The following is a 23,669-nucleotide window of genomic DNA, read 5'->3' on the forward strand; positions in this document are numbered from 1 at the left end:
AAGGAAGGAAAGAAAGTGAAATACAATGTGTTTCCATCTGTATTCATACTCCATCAATTCTTTCTTTGTAGGCAGATGGCATTCTTCATCACGAGTCTTTGGGATTGTCTTGGATCATTGCATTTCTGAGAATAATGAGCATTCCCAGTTGTTCATCAAAAATATTGCTGTTACCATGTACAATGTTCTTCTGGTTCTGCTCACTTCACTTTGCTTCAGCTCATGTAAATATTTCCAGGTTTTTCTGAAATTGTCCTACTTGTTATTTCTGAGAGAATAATAGTATTCAATTACAATTATATACCACAACTTATTCAGCCATCTCCCAATTGGAGAATCCCTCAACTTCCAATTTTTTGCTGCCCCAAAAAGAGCTGCAATAAACATTTTTGTACAAATAAGCCCTTCCGCCTTTTTTTGGTATTTTTTGGGGGGAGATACAAATGTAGTAGTGGTATTGCTGGATCAAAGGGGATGCACAGTTTTAGAGCTCCTTGAACATAGTTCCAAATTGCTCTCTGTAATGGTTAGATCCAAGTCCAACCCCACCAATAGTGCATCAAGTTCCCAATTTCCCCACATTCCCTCTAGCATTTGATGCTTTCATTTTCTGCCATATTGACCATAGTGTGTGAGGTGGTACCTCAGAGTTGTTTTAATTTGCATTTCTCTCATCAAGAGTCATTTAGAGCACTTTTTCATATGACTATAGATAGCTTGATCTCCTCACTTGAGAACTACCTGTTCATGTCCTTTGACCACTTTTGAATTACAGAATAGAATATTGTTTATGTTTGACTTAATTCTTTATATATTTGAGAAATGAAAATTTTACCAGAGTTACTTGCTGCAAACTTTCTCCCAGCTTTCTGATTTCCTTCTATCTCTGGCTGTACTGATTTTTTCACACAAAACATTTTAAATTTAATATAATTACAATTTTCCATTTTACAACCTATAATGCTCTCTGTCTGATTTGGTCATAAATTATTCCCTTACCCATAGATCTGAGAGGTGAAATATTCCCTGCTCCCCTAATTTGCTTATGCTATCATCCTTTATGTCTAAATCATGTACCCATGTTGACCTTTTCTTGGTGTACTTTGTGAGATTTTGATATATCTCCATCCAGTCTGTGCCAAAATTTCCAATTTTCTCAACAGTTTTTTTGTCAAATACTGAATCTTGTCCCAAAATCTTAGATCTTTTTATTCATCAAATACTAAATTACTATGGTAATTTATTAGTACATATTGGATAGCTACTCTATTCCATTAATCCACCACACTATTTCTTAGCTAATACTAGATTGTTCTGATGATTATCCATTTGTAATAGAGTATGAGATCTGGTACTGCTAGACCACCTTCCATTCCATTTTTTTCATTGATTCTCCTGTGATTCTTGATCTTCTGTTCTTCTAGATGAATTTTGTTATCATTTTTCCTAGCTCTACAAAGTAATTCTTGGACAGTTTGATTGAGTATGACAGGATAAGAAGATTAATTTAGGTAAAGTTGTCATTTTAATTATATTTGCTCAGTCTACCAATGAGCAATGAATATTATTCCAATTTTTTAGGTCTGATTTTATTTGTGTGAAAAATGTTTTGGAACCGAATTTATAGTCCTCGGTTTTGTCTTAGCAGTAGCTTCACTAGTATTTTATATTATCAATCATTAATCAATCAATTAATTAATTTTTGAGGGTAAGTGGTAAGTTTGTCACCATTTATTTTTTTAAATTTGTTTAATTAATTTAGAATATTTTTAAATGGTTACATGATTCATGTTCTTTCCTTCCCCTCCTCCTTCCCCCTCCCAGAGCCAATGAACCATTCCACTGTGTTTTACATGTATCATTTATCAAAACCCATTTCTATATTATCATTATTTGTCATAGAGTGATTGTTTAAAGTCAACATCCCTAATTATATCCCCATCGAACCATGTGATCAATCATATGTTTTTCTTCTGCATTTCTACTCCCACAGTTCTTTTTCAGGATGTGTTCTTTCTCAAAAGTCCCTCAGAATTATGTTGGATCATTGCATTGCTGCTAGTAGAGAATTCCATCACATTCAATTGTGCCACAGTATATCTGTCTCTGTGTATGATATTCTCCTGGTTCTGCTCCTTTTGCTCTACATCAATTCCTGGAGGTCTTTTCAGTTCACATGGAATTCTGGTTGATTATTCCTTTCAGCACAATAGTATTCCATCACCATCATATATCACAATTTGTTTAGCCATTCCCTAATCAATGAACACCCCCTCATTTTCCAATTTTTTGCCACCACAAAAAGTGCAGCTGTTAATATTTTTGTATAAGTATTTTCTTCTGTTATCTCTTTGAGGTACAAACCCAGCAGTGGTATGGCTGGATCAAAGGGTGGGCAATCTTTTAAAGTCCATTGGGCATAATTCCAAATTGCCTTCCAGAATGGTTGGATCAATTCACAACTCCACCTGTAATGCATTAGTATCCCATTTTTGCCACATTCCCTCCAATATTTATTACTTTCCTTTGCTGTCATATTGGCAAATCTGCTAGATGTGAGGTGGTACCTCAGAGTTGTTTTGAATTTCATTTGTCTAATTATGAGAGATTTGGAACACTTTTTCATGTGCTTATTGATAGTTTTTATTTTTTTATCTGAAAACTACATATTCATGTCCCTTGCCCATTTATTAATTGGTGAATGGCTTTATTTTTTGCTACTTATGGGTTTGAGAAATTAGATCTTTGTCAGAGGTTTTTGTTGTAAAGATTTCCCCCCAATTTGTTGCTTCCCTTCTAATTTTGGTTGCATTGGTTTTGTCTGTTAAAACCTTTTTTAATTTAATGTTTTTATAATATATGTAATGTAATATATTATATAATATGTATATAATATATATTGTAATATGTAATATAATATATGTAAAACATAATGTAAACTTATTCATTTTACATTTTGTAATATTCTTTATCTTTTGTTTGGTATTAAATTCTTTCCCATAGATCTGAGAGGTATACTATTCTATCTTCACCAAATTTATTTATAATTTCCTTCTTTATATTTGTCATTTACCAATTCTGAATTATGTATCACTAAATGAAATTTGTTTTTGTATATTTTGCTGCTAGACTTTTTTGGTAATAAATAGAAATAATGATGATTTATGTTAGTTTATTTTATACGCTGCAACTTTGCTAAAATTGTTAATTATTTAAACTATTTCTCAGTTGATTTTCTAGGATTAAGATATTGTCATATCATCTGGGGAGAGTGATAGTTTTCTTTCTTCATTACCTATACTAACTCCTTTAATTTATTTTTCTTCTTTTTTTGCTATCATTTCTAATACATTATTGAATATAAATAGTGATAATGAGCATCCTTGCTTTACCCTTGATCTTATTGGGAAGGCTCCTACCTTATCCACAGATAATGTTTGGTGATGACTTTAAATAGGTGCTATTTATTATTTTGAGAAATGTTCCACTTATTCTGTTGTTCTCTAGTGTTTTATATAGGGATGGGTATTGTATTTTGTCAAAAGCTCTTACTGATTCTAATGAGATAATCTATTGGTTTTGTTACTGATCCAGTCAATTATACTGATAGTTTTTCCAATATTGAACCAGCCTTGAATTCTTGGTTTAAATCCCAACTCATCACTGTGAATGTTCCTAGTGACTCTATTTCTGTAATCTCCTTGCTGGCATTTTATTTAAAATTTTTTGCATCTATTAGATTTAAATTAATATCCAATAGCTCCAAGTATTATATTTTATAAGATGTATTAATAATCACTTGAAGTAGAAGAAATAAAAGAACAAAAGTATGAAAGCCTACACCTGAGTAAAATTCTCTAGCCTGGCACTCACCAAACCTTTATTAATCACCTTCCCACTAAAAAATAGTGAAGGGCAGGGTCACATCAAAATATATCCTACATATGTAAGCACATAATGTGAGAAGGAAAATGGAATGCTGGGAGAGTCTTGGGGTTCAAAATTCTAACTACACACATCAAGATTCATTAGGAAAATTGGTATGTAGTTTTCTTTCTCTGTTTTTCCTCTTTCTTGTTTAGCTATCAGCACCATATTTGTATAATAAAAATATTAGCCGATTAATAGAAGAGGAAATTGAGAAAACAGACTACTTAAATAATACCATCTTAGGAAAAGAAATTGAATGAGTCATCAATGAACTAACCAAGAAAAAATTCCCAGGGCCAGATGGATTCACAAGTGCATTCTACCAGACTCTTAAAGAACAATGAATCCTAATACCATATAAATTATTTGGAAAAATAGCGAAGTTCTACCAAATTCCTTTCATTATAGGAATATGGTGCTGATATAAACATTGTTACTCCGCTGGAACTACAATGGTAAAGAGGACTTATGATTGCAAATTGAAGCCAGAATTTATACCTGATAATCTCATTATGGTTTGGCTATGGGTGAATAGAGAATTCTCTACTTTATTAAAAAGTTGAGACAAAATTCACTGTCCTTTGAAATATCTAATTTGGGTTTATTACTGCATCTTTTAAAAATAGAAGAATAATTTTCTCAATTACTCATTAAAGAATGATTATAAATTATAATGTATTCAGTGATACTATATTTGGGGAAATTTTGGACTGAAAAAACCCTTCTAATCATGTAATAATAATATTAGTTTTTTATATTTTATGTTCTATAAATACAAAATCATGAATGATTTTATCAATAAATGTGCCTTTTCAGTTTTAAAACATTTATTATACAATTTAAATAAATTTAGATTTTATTTGAATAAAATACTAGTGAAAAACCTTTTAAAATTTACTGTTTTATGAAATATATGAAATAAATATCATATTTTTGCTGTTGGCACTGAATAAGTAAATTAATTCAGTTAGGATTGTCATTTTTATTATATTAGGTTGGCCTACCCATGAGCAATTAATGCTTTTCCAATTGTTTAGATCTAATTTTATTTGTGTGAAAATTACTTTGCAATTGTGTTCATATAATATCTGTTTTTGTTTTGGCAAATAGATTCCCAACTATTTTGTATTTTCTGCGATGATTTTAAATGGTGTTTCTCTTTCTAACTCTTGCTGCTAAGTTTCTTGGAAATATATAGAAATGCTGATGATTTATGGGGTTTATTTTGTATTTTGCAACCTTGCTAAAATTATTAATTATTTCAACTGTTTTTTTAAATTGATTTTGTAGGATTCTCTAAATATATCATTATATTATCTTCAAAGAGTGATAGTTTAGTTTCCTTATTTCCTACTTTAATTCTTTAAATTTCTTTTTCTTCTCTACTTGCTAAAGCTAGCATTTCTAGTACAATATTAAATAATAGTGGGCATAATGGACATCCTTGCTTCATTCCTGATCTTTATGGGAAGGCTTCTAACTTATCCCCATTGCAGATGGTACCTGCTGATGGTTTTAAATAAATACTACTTATTTTAAGGAAAGGCCCTTTTATTTCTATGCTTTCTAGTGTTGTCAATAGGAATGGTGCTATATTTTTTCAAAGGCTTTTTCTGGATCTGTTAAGAGAATCATGTAATTTCTGTTAGATTATTTATATGGTCAATTTTATTGATGGTTTTCCTAATATTAGACCAACTTTGCTTTCCTTGTATTAATCCCTCCTGGTCATAGTGGATAATCCTTGAAATATATTTCTGTAATCTTTTTGTTTGTATTTTATTTAAGATTTTTGCACTAATGTTCCTTAAAGATTTGTCTATAATTTTCTTTCCAAGTTTTTGGTCTTCCTGGTTTAGGTATCAGCACCATATTTGTGTCATAAAAAGAATTTAGTAGGACTCCTTTGCTTATTTTGCCAAATAGTTTGTATAGTATTGGGATTAATTGTTCTTTAAGTGTCTGATAAAATTCACTTGTGAATCCATCTGGCCCTGGGGATTTTTTCTTGGGGTGTTCAATGATAGCTTGTTCAGTTACTTTTTCTGAGATGGAATTATTTAGGCATCTTATTTCATTTTTTGTAAACCTAGGCAATTTATATTTTTGTAAATATCTGTCCATTTAACCTAGATTATCAGACTTATTGTCATACAATGAAATAGCTCCTAGTAATTACTTTAATTTCCTCTTCAATAGGGGTGAAATTACCTTTTTCATTTTTGATACTGTTAATTTTATTCTCCTCTTTCTTTTTTAATTAAATTAAGCAATGCACTATCTATTGTATTTGTTTTTTAAAAATAGAAATGGCTCCTAGTCTTATTTAATAGTTAATTCTTTTATTTTCAATTTTGTTAATTTCACCTTTGATTTTAAGTATTTCCAATTTAATCTTAAGTGTGGATTTTAAACTTGTTCATTTTCTAGTTTTTTTAAATTGCATGCATCTGCTTTTTCTCTATTTTATTTATATAAGCACTCAGGTATATAAATTTTCCCCAAAGTATTGCTTTGACTGTCTCCTTTTAGGTCCACTGGGGACCATCTGTTTGGGGTTTTTGAGGGGTAAGAATGCAGGTGGACTCAGGAGGGCTGATGGCAAGCAAGTGGTAAGTTTGTTGATCACAGCTATTATTTTATAGAGATAATGACATAGACTAAGAGATTAGAGAAGCTTTTCACATATACAATGAATATAGATAATTTATCATTCTTTTGCAATAGACTTAGTTTACCTCGTAGAATCTAGACAGAGTTTTCAATAGGCTGATAAATCAACAGGTAACCATCTAACTCAGATTCTCATAGAATCCTTTCATCAGTAGTTTCTTGGAAGGACATGCAATTTCTATAAAGTATAGTTGAGCTGGGTGAAAGGACGGTTCTTTTGGGCCTCATGTAAGGAGTGAGCTTCATGTTTGGCTTTGATTTTATTGGGGTCCACTTTCACTACTGGGAGCTACAGTCTCCAAAAAATTTCGATATGCTGTCTCCTCATTGTCATTCTCTTCAATAAAATCAGTGATTGTTTCTATGATTTGTTCTTTCACCCACCAGTTTGGAAGAATTAGATTATTTTGTTGTCAATTAATTTCTGAATTGCCTTTCCATGAACCCTAATTGATTGCAATTTTTATTGCATTATGATCTAAAAAAGTTGCATTTATTATTTCTGTCTGTATTTGGTTGTGAAGTTTTCATGCCCTGGTACATGATCAATCTTTGTATATGTACCATGTGCTGCTGAAGAGAAGGAATATTCCTTTTGATCCCTATTCGAGTTTCTTCAGATATCTATTTAATCTAACTGTTCTATTATTTCATTCATTTACCTTACTTCTTTCTTACATATGTTTTGGTTTGATTTATCTAGTTCAGATAGGGGAAGGTTGAGGTCCCTTACTAGCATAGTTTAAGCCCCTTGGTTTCTCCTTTAGAAATCTGAGTGTTATATCATTTGACGCAGATATGTTAAGTACTGATATTTCTTCATCGTCTATACTATCTTTAATCAAGATGCACTTTCTTTATCTCTTTTAATCAAATGTATTCTTGCTTTAGTTTTGACTGAGATCATGATTGCTAGTCTTGCTTTTTTTTTCTGACTTGAAGTCCAATATATCCTGCTTCAGTCTCTCACCTTTACTCTGTACATGTGTATCTGTCTCAAATATGTTTCTTGTAAACAGCATATGGCAGAATTCTAGTTTTTAATCCACTCAGCTCTTTGCTTCCATTTTATTGGTGAGTTCATCCCATTTACACTCATAGTTATAATTACCATTTGTGTATTCCCATCTAACTTGATTTCCTCTTTTAATATAGCCCTTTCTCCTGTAAGAATTAAAATTTATGAGATTGTAGCTCAACAACTTTATTAAATTAAAAGTAGGAGGAGGAAGAAGGAGAGGGAAAACTAGGTACTTAGCTGGCTAATCCACCGTGGGCCTCCTCACTATACTTTACCAATTGCTCTGTTTTCTCCCAATATTTTTGACTATATTGCTTCCTGTCTCATGATTTTAAATTCCCTTGGTGGTGGCTCCTCTCTCTTAATTTACTCACTGGTATTTGGGCTCCAGATGACATCAAGAGAGCAACAAGGGAGAGAAATTAATTTCAGACACTTCTTTCACTCTTTCCCTCCACACCAGTGTTTTGCTTTTAGTCACTCTCCCACTTTCTCCTCCCTTATATTACTTCTCATCACATTACACCCTTCTTATTCCCTATTACTTTTCTATGTAGTCTTTTAATCATCCCCCCATCTTCTCCCTTCCTTTTATTACTACTCTCCTTACCTCTCTCTTTTTTATTCCTCTTCTACTTATCTATAGGGTAAACTAACATTCTATACCCCAGTGAATTTGGCTATTCTTCTGTCTTTGAGTCAATTCCAATGAGAGTAAGGTTTAAGTATTACCCATCACCACTCTCATCCACCCACCCACTGTAATAGTTTAGCCCCACCCTGCTCCTCTTCCTATGATATAATTTACCTCATTTTACTTTTCTCTTCCCATCTCTCAGTACAATTGTCTTTTTCAGTCTTGGTTTTTTATTTCATCCTAAAAAACTCATTTCGCACCCTCTGTCTATGTATACTTCTCTAAATACAATGATAATAATAACAATTTTTTAGAATATAGTCAGTTTTGATGGATAAGTGATTCTTGTTTGTAAACACAGGTACCTTGCATTGCAGAATATATTCTAACTCCCCCCTGCCCTTCAATGTGGAAGCTGTGTAATCTGGACTGAGGCTCCATGATATTTGAATTGCTTCCTTCAGCCCGCTTCAAGCATTTTCTCCTTGACCTGGGAGCTCTTGAACTTGGCTATAACATTCCTTGGAGTTGTCATTTGAGGATTTATTGCTGGAGGTGATCTGTATATTCTTTCACCTTCTATTTTACCCTCTTGTTCAAGAATATCAGGGCAGTTTTCGTGGATAATTTCTTGTCTAGGATTTTGTTTTAGGTCATGATTTTCAGGTAGTCAAATAATTCTTAAATGGTCTCTCCTGGATCTATTTTCAAGGTCAGTTTTTGATAAGATATTTCATATTTTCTTCAATTTTTTTTATTCTTTTGATTTTGTTTTAAGTTTCTTGATGTCTTGTGAAGTTGTTATCTTCTCTTCGCCCAATTCTAATTTTTAAAGACTGAATTTCTTCTATAACCTTTTGATCCTCCTTTTCCATCTGATCCATTCTACTTTTCATGGCACTCTTTCCTTCATTAGATTTTTTTGCCCCTTTTTATAGTAAGTCAGTTCTGTTTTTAAAAACTTCTTTTCATCACTGGATTTTTGTGCCTCTTTTTCCAGTTGACTAATTTTGCTATTTCTGTTGTTGTTTTTTTTATATTTCTTTCATTTCTCTTGCCCATCTTTCTTTGATCTGTCTTATTTGACTTTTGAATTCATTTTTTAAGTTCCTCCAAAGCTTGAGACCAATTCCCATTTTTGGGGAAGTTTTTGCATGTGGTTTCTTGGATCCCACCATCTTCTTTTGATTCTGTGTTTTTCTGTGTGGCCTCATAGAAATTTTTGAGCATTAAAAGTTTCTTCTGGGGCAGCTGGGTAGCTCAGTGGAGTGAGAGTCAGGCCTAGAGACAGGAGGTCCTAGGTTCAAACCCAGCCTCAGCCACTTCCCAGCTGTGTGACCCTGGGCAAGTCACTTGACCCCCATTGCCCACCCTTAACAATCTTCCACCTATGAGACAATACACCGAAGTACAAGGGTTTAAAAAAAAGTTTCTTCTGCTGTTTGCTCATTTACCCAGCCCAAAGTTATCATATGCCCAATTGTGGAACCTAGAATGGGGGTGGGATGGGGTAGTTGGCCAGTACTCCTCTGTGTAGTTTTGCTTCCAGTTTCCCCTTATCCCATCAAAATTAATTCTATCTCCCTACTTTTCATGTTGTCTTCAGTGGGAGATCCTCCCCTCTGTACCCACCTTCTAGCTGGTCCCATTTGACTCCTGTCATTTTGAGGCAGTTTTTAAAGACTGACATAGAAGGACTGTCACAGGGGTATCAGGTTTTGTTGGTACTAAGCTGCCATCTTGGCTCCATCCCAACCCCTCTATTCACCTATATTTGTTCTTACTGAAAATATAATAATTGGATTTTCTTAATCAATTTGAGTTGTCACTAGTATTCTTGGACTACAAAGAATATCTCTAAGGTATCTCCTAGTGCTGACATTTGTGAATTCTAGGAGCATGTCCAACCCCATTTGCTTTGGCCAAATATAGGTTAATAGTCATAGAAATTTTATCCTATGGGTGATCAGTATGTGTGCTTGTATATGCACATGGATCTGTGATGAAAAAGCAAATTAGAGTTCATGTGGTAGGCCCAGGTAGTCATGATAGCATTTAAGGGAGGAGGAAGATGCTAACCAAATAGTGCCCTGGTAGAGGTCCAGGATTTCTGATTGGATTAATTAATCTCTCCGTTTATCTTATTCTACTGGGGAAAGACCTTTGATAGGGAATGCTAGAAAGCCTCAGGGACTTCAATTCCCTGACTTCAGTTTTCTATCTCATAAACTTAAAGCTTCTTCAGAGTAGAAATTGCTACTTCTGATCTTCCGAAAGGTCAGTAGCTTTTAGAATAGATTGGGCTAAGGGGTGACATTAAAGTGAGTGTAGGTAAGATCTCATCAGACCATTAATCCTTAGTTAACTGACACCCTCAGATTGCTATATCAAACTTGCTTGCTGCTCACTGAGAGAGAAGGGGAGAATGTTTTCTGCTGAAGCCCTCCCAGAGAATATGACCAATAAAGAGAAGGCTAGAGAGGATCCCATTTTTTAGTTTATAAAAAGCCTTTACATTCTGTCTTAGAATCAGTACTGCATATCTATTCCAAGGCAGAAAAATGCTAAGTGCTGTACAACAGGGGTTAAATGATTTGCCCAGAGTCACATAGCTAAGAAGTGTCAGATGCCCTATTTTAATCCAGGATGTCTCATCTCTAGGACTGCTTCTCAATGCACTGAACCTCCTATCTACCCCAAGAGGGTACTTTATAGCCATTTGATGTCCTCAAGATCCTTCCTCCTAGGAAATCAATGAACTTGAGTAATTGTTCTTATATCAGACATGTCTGAGAGGGAGAAAAGGATCAACATGGTCAAGTTCATCTGCTTTTAGAAAATGAAGGAATTAATTTCCTTGCCATGACTGGCTAGCAACAATGGTCAAACTGTTAAAGAGTATTTGAAAAAATTCTTTAGTTTATTGAAAAACTAACAGCCATGATATCTTATTTCTATTTCAAATTATAATTATTTTAAGTGAGCTTTCATTGAAGAAATCTTATGATTTCTATTTGTTGATGTTTCTCAACAATGCTGATGGTTTCTATGCAGGAGAATGCTGTCTACTTTGTAAATGTCAAGTTGAGAAAACTCTTTGTTTGCAGTTCGAAGTTGTGATTTAAAATTCTGACTTTGGTACTTATTACTTATGTTACTTCTGGTAAGTAATTTTACTTTTCTGTGCAGTTACTCCACTAGTAGAACTTGAGAGGAAGTTCTAAAGAGAGTTTGTTTTGTCTTGATATCCTCAGAATCTAGAAAAACATACCTTACACATAGCATGCTACAAACTAGTGTTTGTGGAATGAATCTAGAGGAGACCTGTGTGAGATAATTTCTAAGTAGATCTCTTTCAGCTCTGATTATTAATCTGATTGCACATGTTCATAGATTCATGGCCTCTGAGTTGGACTCAATATCACATATTTACTTATATTTCCTGATAGTTTTTTTGTATTAAACTCTTACCTTTTGTCTTAGATGCAATATTGTACATTTGTTCCAAAGCAGAAGACCAGTAAGATCTAGGCAATGGATTTAAATGACTTGCTCAGGAACACACAGCTAGGCAGTGTCTGAGTTCAGATTTGAACCCAGGATATCCTGATGACATTTTATTAAGTTATTTTTTCCTAAAATATGAATAAGGAGACATGGGGTAGTATAGTGTTCACCTCTGTGCTTAGATGAACTATATTTAAGTCCTTTCCAAAAACTGCCTTTCCTCATCCACACAGCATACAATGCTGATTATTAGGTCATTCACAAACTGTGGCAATTTACATTTTCCAGCATGGGGCAAGGCCTATGTTATACCATCTGTTATAAGGAAAGTGTGTAAGTTTATAGAGGGCAGAGGCATGGCCAGGAGAATGCAGGATTCTGGAATTCTGTGGGGAAGAGCTGGGCTGTTCTAGGAGGCAGTTGGGCCTGGAGCTGGGTCTTTGCTCTGGCTTTGGACCTAGAGAGAGAGACTAGCTACTTTCCCCTTGGCTGTTTCTACTTTGCTGCTCTGTTATCCTGATTCCATGCTACCTGATTGATATCTACATAGTTCTTGGTGTGATCCTGAATTCATTTGGGCCATTTGTCAGTAAAATTTTGTCTGTGGTCTTTCTGGATCCAGGACCTTTTCCTGGGCCCTATCCAACCTGACTGCCAAAACTCTCTACCTCTATTACCACCAAAAAGGGGTTGTTTTGGGTCAGTGAAGGTTCTGGGGCTTTAGACAGATAGGTGAGTTCAGTGTAGTTTAAATCCAAGAATACTCCTGGTGACAGGACATTTAGATCTGGAGGGGTTTAGATAGAAGACATTAGATTAGAATCATCCAAATCCCATTTTACTTTCCCTTGATTAATAAATCCATCATCTATTCTTCGTTATATACTTTTCTATTTTGTGATCTCAGGACAGGGCTGAGATAAATGGCTTGGGCCTATCAACCCATAACTGGTCTTCCCAAACACTTATTCTTCTGATACTGTCCTTTAATTAAACATCCTAAATACCACCCTAACTTTATGCACCCTAGTTATACTTGTGCTGACAAGTGGTCATCTAAAGACCCTGCCTGAAGAAATTGTTACCTACAAACAAAAAAAGAATCTTGGTACATTTTGAAGAGGGCAACATGATACAATATACCTACAGAGAATTGTAATCCGAAGGGCCTTGAATGTAATGGCAAGACTTGGACTCAAAATTTCTATTGAAGAAAGATGATAAATTCAAAGCTAGGCAAAACCATAGAGATTTAAGCTCTCTCCATAAAAATGATATATTTTATAAAAGTGGCTCTGTAGTAGTAAATAATAACACATGGGGTTTAATAGAGGAAGAAGGGAATGAAGGAGGAATGAAGGGTTAAAGTGGGTTAACTGCCTGACCCACAATAACATACTGGGAAATCTCACCCACCCCCACAAACAGAGAACTTGGGGAATGAGTGGTGATAGATGAGACCAACTGTCATCCAGACCAACTGTTGGGGATTTCTATTAAACTGTAGTGGGCCCTCTGGGTTGTGGAGAAGGAACAAAAGGAAGTTATAAAACACAGTTTAATAATGAGTTTAAGGATAAGAAATGTAGGGAGAGATTACACTAAAACTAGGTATCTAAGGACAGACTGTAGGGACTGGAAAGGTGGGACACTCTACTCTGTCACTTAAAACAGGCTGTCAGGTCAAGCTTGGCAGGTTAGGAGGAATTTGGATGTCTCACTACTGAATCTACTTCTGTTCCAGCAATGTTCATAGCACTAGAAGTCATAGTAAGTAAATCCAGAAAAGTGGTAAAGTCAAGGAGCTGAACTGGTTTGATATGCCTACCAATCAAACCAGATTCATTGCTCAACTTGATCTTTCACAGGGTAGATGGTTTTACAGGAGACATTTATTTTTCTGGGCTCTTTACCTTCAGCAGCTAAGGAAAACCTCTAACTGTGAGCAGTTGCATCCAGAGAGTCTCTGAGAAAAAGAAGTCTCCCTCCACCATTCCATGCTTGGAACCTTCTCTGTAGCCATCCATCTAACTTAAGCCTCTTGCTAAACTTTCCCTAATTCTCTTATAACAGTTCCTGACATTGTTGTATTAATGACATGTTGGACTATTTAAATTGAGAATTATTGTCCACATGGACATCAAGTATATTAGAGGTTTCAGTAATGCCAGTCTATTTTATATATTTACAATCCAGGAAAAAGTCATGGGGATGGAACTGAATCAAAGGTTTTGGAATAATTAAGAAAAGAAATCAAGTTATGACACTAGTTTGTAGCTTGTTTAATAATCAACAGATTGAGAAGGTGCTCTTTCTACCCCTGGGACTTCTTTTTGGCACCCCCTTCTGATCTTCCTCCAATAAATTGTTTTCCTATGTTTAGAGATATTTTTAGTGAGACAAAGTAGGAATGCTTTATAAAAAGTATCTAACCTCATCATCATTATAATCATCATCATCATCATCATCATCATCATCTCTGAAGAAGAGAAGGTAACTTATTCATTCGGGGTTTGAGGATAACAACATTGAAAGGAATGATGTGGTCAGATGATAACTTGTTGAGAGAGGAGAGAATAGATGAGTTATGAATGACAAGGGAGATGTGTGCTAAGAAAAGATTGGAAAAAGTAAAATAGTGAAACAGAATGCTGAGATATAAACTAGTAGAATAGAAGAACATAAAAAGATGAGGAGCAAACACTACAAAATGGAAACATTACAAAATGGAAAAATTGAGAACTTTGCTATGTGATGTTAGGCATATTTTCCTGGCCCCTAACTTCTCTGCAGAACAGGAGGATTCAATGAGACTATATCCAAAGTCTCTTTTATTTCTAAATCCTCCATTTTCCTGACAACATTATTGATTGTTTTCAGTGACAGGATTTATTTCTTGGAATTATTACAGATGACTCTTCACTAAGACTATTCAAGATCTATGGCTGCCCAAGAATAAGAGGTCCATTTGGAAGATCTGAAGAGCAGAATGAAAAATTAGAGAAATATTTGAGCTCTCTTTGTTCATTGATCTCAAACCTACGTGGTCACATCATAGCTTTTTGTTCACTATCCTTCGCTTTCCTTCACTGTCTGTGTGATCCTTGGGAATCCCTTTTGCTACCATCCTCGTTTCTACTCTGGAATTTAAGTGAAATGTTTTAGCATCCAAATTTCCATAAAAACCTGTGCTGTGGTAAAAATTCCCAGGTATTTGCTATTGGACCCGAAGTCATGATGCAGTCTGGCAATGTGACAGAATTCATTTTTCTAGGACTCTCCTCTAATCCAAAAATACAGAGAGTATGCTTTGTACTGTTTTTATTCTTATATGTGGCTATTATTCTGGGGAATTCTCTCATTGTGTTGACTGTCAACTTCAGTAAGAGCCTTAGCTCCCCCATGTATTTCTTCCTCAGCCACCTCTCCTTTGTGGAGATTTGTTATTCCTCTACCACTTCCCCCAAACTCATTGTGGATTTACTTGTTGAAAGGAAATCAATCTCCTTAGAGGGCTGTATTACACAAACATTCTTCCTCCATTTCTTTGGTGGAATTGAAATGTTTCTGCTCACAATAATGGCTTATGACCGATACTTGGCCATTTGTAGGCCTTTACATTATGTGACCATTATAAACCACCGTATCTGTGACCTTCTGGTTGGGATGGCCTGGTTGGGTGGCTTTTTACACTCAACTGCTCAAATTCTCTCTTTGTTCCACTTACCCTTTTGTGGCCCCAATGAGATTGACCATTATTTTTGTGACGTGCTCCCTCTGTTAGACCTTGCCTGCACTGATACCTTCTTTATTGGGTTGCTTATAGTGGCTAATGGGGGGAGCCTATCAATGGTCAGCTTCATAGTTCTTTTGAGCTCTTACAGTGTTATCTTATTCCACTTAAGGGGGCACAGCAAGGAAGGACGCCGAAAAGCCCTCTCCACTTGTGCTTCCCATGTCGTTGTTGTTATCTTGTTCTTTGGACCCTGTGCCATCATCTACCTGCGGCCCACCACCACAAACTCCATGGACAAAATGGTGGCCGTATTCTATACAGTGATCACTCCTCTCCTCAACCCAATCATCTATTCCTTGCGGAATGCTGAAGTGAAGAATTCCATGAGGAAACTATGGTTCAGGGCAATGAATCAAGGAGAGACAGGAAGAGGATAATGTAAGACTCCCTAACAATTTATCTTGAAGCAGAACGGGTAAAAATTAAGAGACGTAGAAGGGATTATAGACTGACAGAAACTTTTATTAGCAATAGTACTCCCAGAGATTATTAAAAATCTTTCTGACTACAGAGTCATGGAGAATTTCTTTTATTGTACTCATAAAAGTTTTGCTTTGGATTTTACTTTCTCATACATATGTATGCATATATATGCATAAATTTATATGATTGTGTGTGAGTAAATAAAGTTGATATATTTTCCATCTTACATATTTATTTTTTTGAATTTAAACATTTATTAATATTCATTTTTAACATGGTTACATGATTCATGCTCCTACTTTCCCCTTGACCACCCACACTCCCCCCACCCATGGCCGCCACACATTTCCACTGGTTTTGTCATGTGTCCTTGATCAAGACCTATTTCCAAATTGTTGATAGTTGCATTGGTGTGGTAGTTTCAAGTCTACATCCCCAATCATGTGCACCCCAACCCATGCGTTCAAGCAGTTGTTTTACTTCTGTGTTTCCACTCCTGCAGTTCTTCCTCTGAATGTGGAATCCTTTCCATAAATCCCTCAGAATTGTCCTGGGTCATTGCATTGCTGCTGGTACATAAGTCCATTGCATTCGATTTTACCATACTATATCAGTCTCTGTGTGCAGTGTTCTTCTGGCTCTGCTCCTTTCGCTCTGCATCAGTTCCTGGAGGTCTTTCTAGTTCACCTGGAACTCCTCCAGTTTATTATTCCTTTTAGCACAATAGTATTCCATCACCAGCATATACCATAATTTGTTCAGCCATTCCCCAATTGAAGGGCATACCCTTCTTTTCCAGTTTTTTGCCACCACAAAAAGTGCAGCTATAAATATTTTCATACAAGTCTGCTTATGTATGATCTCTTTGGGGTACAAACCCAACAATGGTATGGCTGGATCAAAGGGAAGGCATTTTTTTTATAGCCCTTTGAGCATGATTCCAAATTGCCAGCCAGAATGATTGGATCAGTTCACAACTCCACCAGCAATGCATTAATATCCCAATTTTGCCACATCCCCTCCAGCATTCATTACTCTCCCCTTCTTTCATTTTAGCCAATCTGCTAGGTGTGAGGTGATACCTCAGAGTTGTTTTGATTTGCATTTCTCTAATTATTAGAGGTTTAGAACACTTTCTCATGTGCTTATTGATACTTTTGATTTCTTTACCTGAAAATTGCCTATTCATATCTCTTGCCCATGTATCAATTGGGGAATGGCTTGATTTTTTATACAATTGATTTAACTCCTTGTATATTTGAGTAATTAGACCCCTGTCAGAATTTTTTGTTATAAAGATTTTTTCCCAATTTGTTGTTCCCCTTCTGATTTTGACTACATTGTTTTTGTTTGTAAAAAAGCTTTTTAGTTTAATATAATCAAAATCATTTAATTTACATTTTGTAATTTTCTTTAACTCTTGCTTGGTTTTAAAGTCTTTCCTTTCCCACAGATCTGACAAATATACTATTATGTGTTCACCTAACTTATTTATAGTTTCCCTCTTTATATTCAAGTCATTCACCCATTCTGAATTTATCTTGGTGTAGGGTGTGAGATGTTGATCTAGACCTAATCTCTCCCATATTGTTTTCCAAATTTCCCAGCAGTTTTTGTCAAATAGTGGATTCATGTCCCAAAAGTTGGGCTCTTTGGGTTTATCATACACTGTCTTACTGATGTCATTTACCCCAAGTCTATTCCACTGATCCTCCTCTCTGTCTCTTAGTCAGTACCATATTGTTTTGAAGACTGCTGCTTTATAGTATAGTTTAATATCTGGTACTGCTAGGCCCCCTTCCTTCACATTTTTTTTTCATTATTTCCCTTGATATTCTTGATCTTTTGTTATTCCAAATGAAATTTGTTATAGTTTTTTCTAATTCAATAAAGAAGTTTTTTGGTAGTTTGATAGGTATGGTGATAAATAGGTAAATTAACTTGGGTAGAATTATCATTTTTATTATGTTAGCTCATCCTACCCATGAGCAATCAAAGGCTTTCCAATTGTATAGATCCAGTTTTATTTGTTTGGAAAGTGTTTTGTAGTTGTTTTCATATAATTGCTGTGTTTGTTTTGGTAGATAGATTCCCAAGTATTTTATATTGTCTAGGGTGATTTTAAATGGTGTTTCTCTTTCTACCTCTTGCTTTTCTAATGTTTTGGAAATGTATAGAAATGCTGATGATTTATATGCATTTATTTTGTATCCTGCAAGTTTGCTAAAGTTGTTGATTATTTCTACAAGCTTCTTAGTTGATTCTCTAGGATTTTTTAAGTATACCATCATATCATCTGCAAAGAATGATAGCTTGGTCTCCTCATTGCCTATTTTGATACCTTCAATTTCTTTTTCTTCTCTAATTGCAACTGCTAATGTTTCTAGTACTATGTTGAATAATAGAGGTGATAATGGGCATCCTTGTTTTACTCCTGATCTTATTGGGAAGGCTTCTAATTTATCCCCATTGCATATGTTTGTTGATGGTTTTAGGTATATTGTTTATTATTTTTAGGAAAGGTCCTTCTATTCCTATACTTTTCAGTGTTTTCAATAGGAATGGATGCTATATTTTGTCAAAGGCTTTTTCAGCATCTATTGAGATAATCATGTGATTTTTGTTTCTTAGACTGTTGATATGGTCAATTATGTGGATGGTTTTCCTAATGTTGAACCATCCTTGCATTACTGGTATAAATCCCACCTGATCATGGTGGATGATCTTCTTAATTACTTGCTGGAGTCTCTTTGCTAGTATTCTATTTAAGATTTTTGCAACTATGTTCATTTGGGAGATTGGTCTGTAGTTTTCTTTCTCTGTTTTTGGTCTCCCTGGCTTTGGAATCAGTACCATATTTGTGTCATAAAAGGAATTTGGTAGGACTCCTTCTTTGCTTATCATATCAAATAATTTGTATAGTATTGGGATTAGTTGCTCTTTGAATGTCTGATAGAATTCACTTGTGAATCCATCAGGCCCTGGCGATTTTTTCTTAGGGAGTTCTTTGATGGCTTGTTCAATTTCTTTTTCTGATATGGCATTATTTAGGTATTCTATTTCTTCTGCTGTTAATCTAGGCAATTTTTATTTTTGTAAATATTCATCTATATCTCCTAAATTGTTATATTTATTGCCATGTAATTGGGCAAAATAGTTTTTAATGATTGCCTTAATTTCCCCTTCATTAGAGGTGAGGTCTCCCTTTTCATCTTTGATACTGTCAATTTGGTTTTCTTCTTTCCCTTTTTTTATTAGATTGACCAGTACTTTGTCTATTTTATCTGTTTTTTCAAAATATCAGCCTCTAGACTTATTTATTAATTCAATAGTTCTTTTACATTCGATTTTATTAATTTCTCCCTTGATTTTTAGTATTTCTAATTTAGTTTTCATCTGGGGATTTTTAATTTGCTCACTTTCTAATTTTTTGAGTTGCATGCTCAATTCATTAATCTCTGCCCTCCTTAATTTGTTAATATATGCACTCAAGGATATAAATTTCCCCCTGAGTACTGCCTTGGCCGCATCCCACAGAGTTGGTAGGATGTCTAATCATTGTCATTCTCTTCAGTGAAATTATTGATTGTTTCTTTGATTTCTTCTTTGACTAAATGGTTTTGGAGAATCATATTATTTAATTTCCAATTAGTTTTTGATTTTCCTGTCCAGGTGCCCTTACTAATTATTATTTTTATTGCATTATGATCTGAGAAGGTTACATTTATTATATCTGCTCTTTTGCATTTGTTTGCAATGATTCTATGCCCTATTACATGGTCAATCTTTGTGAGTGTACCATGTGCAGCTGAGAGGAAGGTGTATTTCTTTTTGTCCCTATTTATTTTTCTCCACATATCAATTAAATCTAATTTTTCTAGGACTTCATTCACCTCTCTTACCTCTTTCTTATTTATTTTTTGGTTTGATTTATCTAGATCTGAAAGAGGAATATTTAGATCTCCCACTATTATGGTTTTACTATCTATTTCCTTCTTGAGCTCTGCCAGTTTCTCCTTTATGAATCTGGATGCTATGCCACTTGGTGCATACATATTGAGCAGTGTTATTTCCTCATTGTTTATACTGCCTTTAATCAGGATGTAATGACCTTCCCTGTCTTTTTTAATCATATCTATTTTTACTTTGGCTTTGTCAGAAATCATAATAGCCACTCCTGCCTTCTTTTTCTCATTTGATGCCCAAAAGATTTTGCTCAAGCCCTGAACCTTAAACTTGTGTATGTCTACCCGCCTCATATGTGTTTCTTGTAGACAACATATGGTAGGATTTTGGTTTCTAATGCTCTCTGCTATTTGCTTCCGTTTTATGAGCGAGTTCATCCCATTCACATTCAGAGTTATAATTATAAGTTGTGCATTCGCTGACATTTTCGTATCCTCCCCTATTCCTAACTCTTCTTCTTAAACTATTTCCTTTTAAACCAGTGGTTTGCTATTAAGCCACTATCCCTTATCCCCTCCCTTGATTAACTTCCCTTTCTACCCCCTGCCTTATTATTCCCCTATTTTTGTTTTTAAAGGCCTAATGAATTCCCTCCCCCTTCTTCTTCCCTCCCTTTTTTGACCTCCCCACTCCCCTGCTCCCCTTGATTTATCCCTTCTGACTTTCTCAGTAGGGTTAGATAAGAGTTTTATATCCCAATGGATAGTATAGCTACTCTTCCCTCTCTGGGTTGATTACACTGAGAGTAAGGATTAAATATTACCTCTTAATGCTCTCTTCCTCTCCTTCTTATAATAGTATTTGTCCCCTCTCTTTCCCATGCTCTCTTTGTGTGTAATATCATATCCTATTTTTCTTATTCACTCAAGTTTCTCTTGGTGTTCCCTACTATTCACTCCTCTCTTTCCCACCCCCAATGTCATCTTAGACCATTTAGTATTCCACCCTCTCCCTGTGAATTATTCTTCTGATTACTGTAATGGTCAATATGATAATAGTGAATAGAGTTCACTACAGAGAATTATACATAGCATTTCTCCACATAGGAATACAGATAATTAGATCTTACTGAGGCCCTTAAAAAGGGAAGTTTAAAAATTATGAGTTTTCTTTCTTTCCCCTCTGTTTCTTATTTACCTTTTCATGTTTCTCTTGATTTTTGTGGTTGGATATCAAACTTTCCATTTAGCCCTGGTCTTTTCTGTGCAAATACTTGGAAATCTTCAATTTTGTTGAATGCCCATACTTTCCCCTGGAAGTATATAGTCAATTTTGGTGGGTAGTTGATCCATGGTTGCAGGCCCAGCTCTCTTGCCTTTCTGAATGTCATATTCCAAGCCTTGCGGTCTTTTAGCGTGGAGGCTGCCAGATCCTGTGTGATCCTGATTGGTACTCCTTGATATTTGAATTGTCTCTTTCTGGCTTCTTATAAGATTTTTTTCTTTTACTTGGAAGCTCTTGAATTTGGCTATTATATTCCTGGGTGTTGTCTTTTCTGGGTCGAGTGTTGAGAGTGATCTTTCAATGTCTATATTGCCCTCTTGTTGTAGGACTTCAGGGCAATTTTGCTGAATAATTTCTTTTAGTATGGAGTCCAGGTTTCTATTAATTTCTGGTTTTTCTGGAAGACCAGTGATTCTCAGATTTTCTCTTCTAGACTTGTTTTCTTGGTCTGTCACTTTCTCATTGAGATATTTCATGTTTCTTTCTATTTTTTCAGTCTTTTGACTTTGTTTTATTTGTTCTCGTTGTCCTGAGAGATCATTAGCATCTGATTGCTCAATTCTAGCCTTTTGGGACTGCTTTTCCTTTTCAATCTTGTCATTTCTGGTGTTCAATTTGATTATCAGTTCATTTGATTTCTGCGCCTCACTTTCCAATTGCAAAATTCTGCCTTTTAAACTGTTATTTTCTTGCCTTATTTCCTTTTGAGCTATTTCCCATTTCTCTAACCAAATCTTTTCCGACTTTCTCGTCATCTCAGTTTTGAACTCTTCAAGAGCTTGTGACCAGTTTTCCTTATTTTGGGAGGGTCCGGATGCTTGTTTGTTCTCATCCTTTGTTTGCTCAGTTGTCTGGATTTTCTCTGTGTAAAAGTTGTCAAGTGTTAAATATTTCTTTTTCTTGTTGTTAATCTTTCTCTTCTGAACTTCCTGATTCTGGTTAGCCATTGTTAGCCCAGCAGCTTCTCAGCTTTATCCTCACGCTCAGGGTCTGTCTGCGGTCTTTTGGGTCCTGAGGTCTGAGGTCTGGTTTTTCTCAAGGTCAAGCCCACTGGTGGACCCCCTTGCTTGGTCTTCTGCCGGAGGTTCCTTTACAAGTCTCAGGGCACTGCTTCCACAGTTGTATACCCGTCTGCACTGGTTCCCCACTCAGGGTTTCAGAGTCTTAGCTCACGCCTGTGTCCTCCTCCACCCGTGCCTCTGCCCGCACCTGCACTCTGTGTCTGAGTTTAGAGTCCTTGTGTGTTCTTTAGCTTTTTGGGGTCCTAAATCTTGCTGCTCTCAGGAACAGGCCCTAGAGCTGCCAATGACTCAATGGGTGCCCCAAACTTGCTCTATTTCTTTTTAGCTGGCTTTGGCGTTATAGGTGGTGTGTGTGGAGGGGGTTGGGAGGTGGTTGCTCAGCCCGTGATTTAGTGAGAACTGTTTTACCCCTTTATAGCATGGAAATGTCCCGATTCCACGTACCTTCCATGCTGCATCCTGTTGTGGGGTCCCTCCGTTCGCCTGGACTTGTTTTTATGTCCCCTTGAGGAGTCTTGTATGTTTTGGTCAGGAGAGGTTAAGAGCTGCTTTTTACTCTGCTGCCATCTTAACCCAGAACCCATGTTGCATATTTCTTAGTGGAAGTATGGTTTCTTGGATAGAACAATGACATTGGTTGTAATCCTGGCTTAGGTATTTAGTTGTTCTGTGACTTTAGGAAAACAACAATAATAACTATCATTCATGTAACACTGAATTGGTCCAAATATTTTTCATGCATCATCTCATTTGATCATCACAATGACCCTATGAGGTAGGTTCTATTATTATCTCTATAGATGAGGAAATTGAGGCAGAAAAAGGCAAAGGGACTTTCCCATATTCACATAACTAGTAAGTACCTGAGGCAGAATTTGTATTTGGAATTCTGGACTACAGCTCCAGAACTCTTTCTACTTTGCTATCTAGATGTTTCCTCCTTTAAGATCCAGTTTCTTAAGTCTTCTTCTGATTCTAATCTTATAAGAACATCAAAGAAAATATGAAGATAATTTCCTTTCTTCACATTGACTCTCTTCCACCTTGATCACAATAGACTGCATTATATTTATTTGTTTACAAATTGAGTTCTGCCTTGTAGATTGTAAGTTCTTCGAGGGCAGGGACTAAATACTTTTATACCTTCATGACTCCAGGCTTGAGTTCTGAGTTTTGAACTTAATAAATGTTTGTGGAATAGAATTTGTTGTTGAACCCTAGTATCTGGATTGTCCACACTGGATGTGTAGTAAATGTCGGGTTGACCTTTGCTATCACCTGGCATGTAGGAAAAACACTTATGAAGTATTTTGTATGTTTAAGTGAGCAATCAATACTCACTGAAGTATATTTAGTGAAAAACATAAATATTAGAGTAGAATTTAAACAAAACAAACTAACCCATTAGGCAGGTGAGACTGAACAACATTCCAATTGGAGCAATGGAAAGATTTCTGGATGTGGAGTTAT

General features: G+C 35.4%; 1 protein-coding gene across 1 annotated transcript; it reads left to right on the top strand.

The window, feature by feature from the left end:
* Positions 1–15,002: 15,002 nt before the first annotated feature.
* On the top strand, positions 15,003–15,946 carry LOC123252589 (olfactory receptor 4X2-like). Its single transcript, XM_044681868.1, is given in 2 exon segments — positions 15,003–15,906; positions 15,909–15,946. Coding segments are annotated over 2 exon segments (942 nt in total).
* The last annotated feature ends 7,723 nt before the right edge of the window (positions 15,947–23,669 follow it).

This window comes from Gracilinanus agilis, chromosome 6 (assembly GCF_016433145.1).
Source record: "Gracilinanus agilis isolate LMUSP501 chromosome 6, AgileGrace, whole genome shotgun sequence".
NCBI classification, from domain to species: Eukaryota; Metazoa; Chordata; class Mammalia; order Didelphimorphia; family Didelphidae; genus Gracilinanus; species Gracilinanus agilis.